The sequence below is a fragment of the Macrobrachium nipponense genome, chromosome 25 (assembly GCF_015104395.2).
Source record: "Macrobrachium nipponense isolate FS-2020 chromosome 25, ASM1510439v2, whole genome shotgun sequence".
In the NCBI taxonomy this organism is placed as follows: domain Eukaryota; kingdom Metazoa; phylum Arthropoda; class Malacostraca; order Decapoda; family Palaemonidae; genus Macrobrachium; species Macrobrachium nipponense.
In genome coordinates, this window is record NC_087214.1 from 46,542,559 (window position 1) to 46,550,058 (window position 7,500).

Sequence of the window (7,500 nt, forward strand, 5' to 3'; positions counted from 1 at the left end):
CCTGCCGAGTATCAAGATGACTGTGATGTTTTCTGGTGGAGTCTGCCCTACTTTATTTGTGCCTTTGATGCTGAGTTAGAGAAAGCTGAAATGATTTTGACTCAGGTCTAGACCGATGTCCTAACCACGAAAGGGCACTCAAGGGAAAAGAGTTTCTGGAGCAGCGGAAGATATGGTACTCGATTCCATCGATGATAGACGAATGTGAAATCGATGCTGTTTTGGAAAGGAAAAAGGATCACACACGCCCAGTCCTGGAATCCTTTTTTTTTTTTTTTTTTCCCGCAGGTACGTGTTGACTTGGCCAGAATGAAAGGAAACGTCTTCTGTAAGCTTGGACGGCTGCAAGAAGCATGTGACTGTTTCCTCGATGTACTGGATAAGGACGAAGATCAAGATGACTGTAGGTTAAGACTGGCATTGTGTCTCTTGCTGCTTGGCAGACACGTGAAGCTACAGTCCATCTTGAGAAACTAGATGAAGATCAAGAAGATGTGGAAGAATTGATCGCAGCTGCCGAAAACCCTGGAAAGAATGGAACTTCATGGCTGCCCCTACGACATCCTAGGCGTTGCAGAGGATGCTGCTTTGAAGGAAATAGAAAGGGCCTACAGGAAGCTGGCCCTCAAGAGCCACCCTGATAAGTTCCAGGGGCCTCAGGCAGAGCGACAACAAGTGAAAGAAATGATGCAAAAGATCAACTACGCTAACGACATCCTACGTGACGCTGACGAAAGAGAAGAATACGACACTCTCAGGGGCTTCGTCAAGGACGTTGTGGATAAGCTGTTCGAAGATCCAAGTTTCCCGATGAATCCGATGATGAAGAAGAAGATGAGTCAGAACTGTCTGAGGAAGAGGAAGAATGTGATGAAGAGGACGAAGAGGAGGAAGAGGACGAAGAGGAAGAATGTGATGAAGAGGAAGAATGTGATGAAGAGGACGAAGAGGATGAAGAGGACGAAGAAGAAGAATGGGATGAAGAGGACGAAGAGGAAAGAATGATGAAGAGACGAAAGAAGAGGAAGAATGAAAAGGAGGCAAATGAAAAGGAGGAAAATTAAAGGAAACAAAGAAGAAACAGCAAGAGAAGCACCCAAAACTGAAGTTTTGACTGAATTGATGTCGAGTTGATGCTGCTGCGTCGTATTCCGGAGGCGTTGCGATCTGTTCGGTCCATACTATGGGGTTTGACTTCGGGATGGGTGTTGGTCTGTTGTAACCGGGTCTCCCCCACCGGTTCCAGCAAACGGGAGGTCCCCCCCCCCCACCTCCCAAACACATCCTTCAGCCAACCTCATAGACTGCCAAAGACCCCCCGATCAAAACCCCCTTGAACGCGATGGAACAACACCAACAAACAGTCAGTCGGAATTCACCTGTGTACTTTGCATCTTATTTCATCATTTTTGCAACTCAACAGAAACAAAGCTGGTAAATCGGACAAATAGATTGAAGGGCCTCAACGGGAATGAAGGTAGGTAGAGCCATTCCTTCTCTCTCTCTCTCTCATCTCACCTGCTCTCTCTCTCTCTCGGGTATCTCTCTCTCTCTCTCTGTCTTTTCTATCTCTCCTTCTCTCTGTGAGAGGTGGAAGAGGAGAAGGGCTCAGGGCAGGAAGGGAGGTCCACCCCTCCCTTCAGTCTTAGTTATTTTCCTCAGTCTCTCTCTCTCTCTCTCTCTCTTTCCTTCTTTCTTCCTTTCTCTGCCATCTTTCTCTCTCATCCTTCTCTCTGTGAGAGGTAGGAGAGGAGAAGGGGGGCTCAGGGCAGGTGGGATCCCACAAATCCCTTTAGCCATTAGCTTCTCCTCTCTCTCTCTCTCTCTCTCATCGGGCTCTCTCTCTCTCTCTCTTTTTTTTCTTTTTTTTCTCCATTTCTCTGTCTCTTTCTGGGCTCTCTCCTTCAAATCTCTGTGAGAGGTAGGAAGAGAAGAAGGAGCTAATGGGCAGGAAGCCATCCTTCACTCCTCCCTCACTCCTATCTTCTCCGTCTTCCTCTCCTCATCTCCTCTCTCTCTCTCTCTCTCTTCCTTTCTCTGTCTCTCTCTCTCTCCTTCTCTAGTGAGAGGTAGGAAGAGGAGGAGCTCAGGGCAGGAAAGTAGGGAGGTCCCACCCCTCCCTTTCAGTCCTTAGATCTTTTCCTCTCTCTCTCTCAGTCTCTCTCTCTCTCTCTCTCTCTCTCTCTCTCTCCTCTCTCTCTCTTCTCTTTTTTGCTTTCTTCCTTTCTCTGTCCTCTTTCTCTCTCTCCTTCTCTCTGTGAGAGGTAGGAAGAGGAGAAGGGGTCTCAGGGGCAGGAAGGAGGCACCCATTTCTTTTTCTCTCCTCTCCTCCCCGGCCTTTCAGTCTCTCCATCTTGCTCTTCTCTCTCTCTCTCTTCTTCTTTCTCTGTTTCTCTCTCTCTCTTCTCTCTGTGAGAGGTAGGAAGAGGAAGGAGGCTAATGGGCAGGGGACCCTTTCATCCTTCTTCTTTTCCTCTCTCTCTTCTCTCATTTTTTTCTTTTTTTTTTCTTTCCTTTCCTGTCTCTTTCTCTCTCTCCTTTCTCTCTGGAGTAGAAAGGAGGAGGGGCTCAGGGTCTAGAGGGCAGGTCCCCACCCCCTCCCTTTCAGTCTCTTAGCTTCTTTTCCTCATCTCTCTCTCTCTCTCTTTTTCTTTCTTCCGTCTCGTCTCTCTCTCTCTCCTTCTCTCTGTGAGAGGTAGAAAGGGAGAGGCTCAGGGCAGAGGAGGAGCCCCCTCCCAGCAGTCCTTAACTTCTTTTGGGCCTTCACTCTCTCTCATCTCTCTCTCTCAACTCATCTCGTCTCTCTCTAGCTCTCTCTCTCTCTCTCGCTCTCTCTCTCTTTCCTCTCTCTCAGCCCCTCCCCCCTTTTCCTCCGTTCTCTCTTCTCTCTCTCTCTCTTCATCTTTTTTTTTTTTCTTTCTTCCTTTCGTCTGTATCTTTCCTCTCTCTTCTCTCCTATGAGAGGTAGGAAGAGGAAGAGCTCAGGGCAGGAAGGGGGTTTGGGATGGTCCCACTCCTTCCCTCCCTTTCAGTCCTTAGCTTCTTTTCCTCACTCTCTCTCTCTCTCTCTCTCTCTCTCCATTTTTGTTCTTTCTTCCTTTCTCTGTCTCTTTCTCTCTCTCTTCTCTCTGTGAGATAGGTAAGAGGAGAGGAGCTCAGGGCAGGAAGGGAGGTCCCACCCCTCCCTTTCAGTCCTTAGCTTCTTTTCCTCACTCTCTCTGTCTCTCTCTTTTTCTTTCTTCCGTTCTCTGCCTTCTTTCTCTCTCTCCTTCTCTTCTGTGAGAGGTAGGAAGAGGAGAAGGGGCTCAGGGCAGGAAGGGAGGTCCCTCCCTTTCAGTCCTTAGCTTCTTTTCCTCACTCTCTCTCTCTCTCTCACTCTCCTCTCTCTCTCTTCTCTCTCTCTCTCTCTCTTTCTTCCTTTCCTCTGTCTCTTTCTCTCTCTCCTTCTCTCTGTGAGAGGTAGGAAGATAGCAAGGGGTAGGGGCTCAGGGCAGGTTTAAGGGACTGGTCCACACTCCCTTTCATCTCGTCCTTAGCTTCTTTTCCTCACTCTCTCTCTCGCTCTCTTTTTTTCTCTCTCTTTCTTTCTCTCTCTCACAACATCATCTCTCATCTCTCTCTCTCTCTCTGTCTGAGAGGTAGGAGGAGGGGAAGAAGGAAGCTCAGGGCAGGAAGGGAGGTCCCACGCCTCTTTTTCCCTCCCTTTCAGTCTAGCTTATGCCCTCTCTCTCTCTCCTCCCTCATCTCTCGCTCTCTCTGTCTCTTTTTTTCTCCTCTATCTTCTCTCTGTGAGAGGTAGGAAGAGGGGAGTGGGGCTCAGGCAGGAAGGGAGGTGGTCACCCTTACCTTTCAAGTCCTTAGCTTCTTTTCCTCTCTCTCTCTCTCTCTCTCTCTTTCGCTTCTTTCTTCCTTTCACTGTCTCTTTCTCCTCTCTCCTTCTCTCTGTGAGAGGTAGGAAGAGGAGAAGGGGCTCAGGAAAGGAAGGGAGGTCCCACCCCTCCCTTTCAGTCCTTAGCTTCTTTTCCTCTCTCTCTCTCTCCATTTCTTCCTCTCCTCTCGCTATCTACTTCTCTCTGTGAGAGGTAGGAAGAGGAGAACTCAGGGCAGGTAGGGAGGTCCCACCCCTACCTTTCAGTCCTTAGCTTCTTTCCTCTCTCTCTCTCTCTCACTTTCCTTTTTTCTTCTTTCTCTTTCTCTCTCTCTCTCTCTCTCTCTGTGAGAGGTTAGAAAGGGAGAAGGGGAGGAGGAAGAGGGTAGGGCTCAGGGCAGATTTTTTGGTCCCACCCGGCTCCCAGGTCCCGAAATCCCTTTGGGCAGTGTCTTAGCAGTCTTTGCCTCTCTCTCTCTCTCTCCTTTCCTTCCTTTCTCTCTGTCTCTCTCTCTCTCTTCTCTTCTGTGACTGAAGTAGGAGAAGGGGGAGAGAGGTAGGGCTTTCAGTGGGGGAGCCCCGGGTCTCCTCTCTCTCTCTCTCTGCTCTCTCTCTCTGTTCTCTTTTTTCTCTCTCTCTCTCTGCAGTCTTCTCTCATTTCTCTTCTCTTCTCTAATTTCTCTTTCTTTCTCTGTCTTCTTCTCTCTGTGAGAGTTAGGAAGAGGAGAAGGGGTCCAGGGCAGGCAGGAAGGGAGGTCCCACCCCTCCCTTTCAGTCCTTAGCTTCTTTTCCTTTCTCTCTCTCTCTCTCTCTTTTTTTCTTTCTTCCTTTCTCTGTCTCTTTCTCTCTCCTTCTCTCTGTGAGAGGTAGGAAGAGGAGAAGGGGCTCAGGGAAGGAGGGAAGTCCTACTCCTCACTTTCAGTCCTTAGCTTCTTTTCCTCTCTCTCTCTCTCTCTCTCTCTCTCTCCTCTCTCTCTTAACTCTTCTTAATTTCTTGTTCTTCCTTCTCTGTCCCTTTCTTCTCTCTGTGAGAGGTAGGAAGAGGAGAAGGGGTCCAGGGCAGGCAGGAAGGGAGGTCCCACCCCGGCCTACCCTTTCAGTCCTTAGCTTCTTTTCCTTATCTCTCTCTCTCTCTCTCTCTCTCTCCTTCCTTCTTCTTCCTCTCAGTCTCTTTCTCCTCTCTCTCTTCTATCTGTGAGAGGTAGGTAGAGGAGAAGGGGCTTAGGGCACAGGGAAGGGAGGTCCCACCCCTCCCTTTAGGTCCTTAGCTTCTTTTCCTCTCTCTCTCTCTCTCTTTCCTTCTTTCTTCCTTTCTCTGTCTCTTTCTCTCTCTCCTTCTCTCTGTGAGAGGTAGGAAGAAGAGAAGGGGCTTAGGGCAGGAAGGGAGGTCCCACCCCTCCCTTTCAGTTCTTAGCTTCTTTTCCTCTATCTATCTCTCTCTTTACTTTTTTTCTTCTTTTCTCTGTCTTTTTCTCTCTTTGATACTAATGGATTCCAGTATTGTTAAATCGTTTTCTTTTTGTACCTGTCCTATTATAGAAAAATCTTTGTCTATTAAAGTTTTACATATTTTTGAATGGTTTCTGATATTAGATTGTTCAGGGCTGGACAATCTGCTCCCAGTTCTGAAGCCGACCCCACTGTGAGCATCAATGCTCACTCACAACAGCCTCTTCGTACATCCGACATAGATCCCCTGACTACATCTGGGGCACTTGTACAGTGGTGCTCAAATCTCATGCGACATGATTCTTTCTGTATCATCCGGAATCTCAGACTCAATGTAACAGTTGCCAAGTAGTGCTTTTTATTTTATTTCGAATGTCATACACGTCGACAGTTTGCGAATTCACAACTAATACTATTTTCCCTAAGAATATATAGATATAATCTCTTTCATGCACTGCACTGGTATCATTCGTAGTTTACATCAAATGAAACTGAATACATATACTTTTTCACTGGTTAGCTCCTGGCACGGCGACACAAGATTGGTGGGGTTTCCAATGCCAGCGTGCTCGAAGTGTTCATTGCAACTACCTCTACAACATATGACCGTAGATCTAATACCTCAACAGCTATAACAAACTTTTAAAATAAGTTACAAACAGTTTCATTTGGATTTCGAAGTATTACGTTATTTTTCAAACGGTGTGTATGCTGCAGCAATCTAATTTACTAAGGGTTTATTTTTAGAGATTATCCGTTCTTTCCAAAAAAAAAAACAAAAAACAAAGTGAGGATTCTTTAAATTATCTCGAGAAGATAGATATCCAATTAAATAGTTCATTACTATTAACGTCGTCTAGGCCTATGCAAAAACAACTGTGACTAACGAAGACTTATTTTCATAAATGTCGTGCCGCTTAATTTTGGTGTGTAATTGATTCATTGGATAACTTGAAGCGCGAGAATATGCAGATTATTTTCATATGCTCTCCCGCCAGAAATGATTAGACTGTGAAACGTTAGTGTAATGTATTTTTAGCATGTAAAGAAAATAGCACAGCTAGGCGTAGGAACAATGTCTTGCGTTAACAAAGGTATAACTTTGCATGGGCGAAAATCTGCTGTATCGTAGTGAGTAAAAAAAAATTACTTTTTGAAGTGTAAAGTAAAGAAAGAAATATAACACAATTAATTCTATTTTTTTATGAAACACAAACATTTCCTGTAACAAATATAAGTAAATGTTCTTAAGAACATTTCATTGTCCTAACGCAAGTAAAAAAGAAAAAAGAAAAAATTTACATTCAATTCAGATATGATTTGGATAAATAAATAAAATGTACTTGAGAGCTTTTACAGTAACACGCAGCCATATTTAACTGAAATACGTATATCTTCACACTATAATAATAAAGAAAACTATAATACCTAGAGAAATAAGAAATTAATATTTTTTTGTATGAGAGCCTAAATGATCGATTGCTCTATTAATCCTGTTGGGCATTGAATCTACTAAATTTTTACATACGTCAGTTCCTCTGAGTGATTCCCACACTGACAAACAGTGGGAAATTAAAGTGTGTTTGGTATTTGGAATGCCACCTTCCCTTCCCTTAGTCATGATACCCCATAAAATTAAGTCGGGAGATTTGGCGGGCCATTCAACACGAACGATTTCTGGATGACTTTTCAACCAATCCTTAACTAATTTACTGTTATGAACAGTACGAGTTGTCCATCGGCAATGCAGATGGGCATAAGTTCGGGGAGCAGAGTTCTCACAGTAGATATCAGCACTTCCTCCAGTATTTCTACATGCTGATAGCAATCCAGTATTTCATGAATACAGGCAACAGTGCTCTTGGTCCGCAAGACGCCATCCAACCCCAAAGTCCAACTGAAATTCTGCCGCTTCGACGTTGTTGTTGAATATAGTTATCTGTATACATGAAAAGGGAAATTTTTTTTTATCTCTTTCTCTACACACACACACACACACACACACACACACACACACACACACTATATATATATATATATATATATATATATATATATATATATATATATATATATATATATATATGACTAAAATAGACCTACATGCTTAGAAATTGGTATCAAATTAGGCCTACGATGGACGATTTCTAAATTCATAATGGTAATAATTATATTTTTTTTTT

General features: G+C 44.7%; 1 protein-coding gene across 1 annotated transcript; it reads left to right on the forward strand.

Annotated features, from left to right (window-relative positions):
* Nucleotides 1-534: 534 nt before the first annotated feature.
* Nucleotides 535-5,963, forward strand: LOC135199073 (dnaJ homolog subfamily C member 21-like). Its single transcript, XM_064226988.1, has 2 exons — nt 535-912; nt 5,838-5,963. The coding sequence occupies exons 1-2, from the start codon at nt 535-537 to the stop codon at nt 5,961-5,963; spliced, it is 504 nt and encodes a 167-aa protein (XP_064083058.1).
* Nucleotides 5,964-7,500: the final 1,537 nt, after the last annotated feature.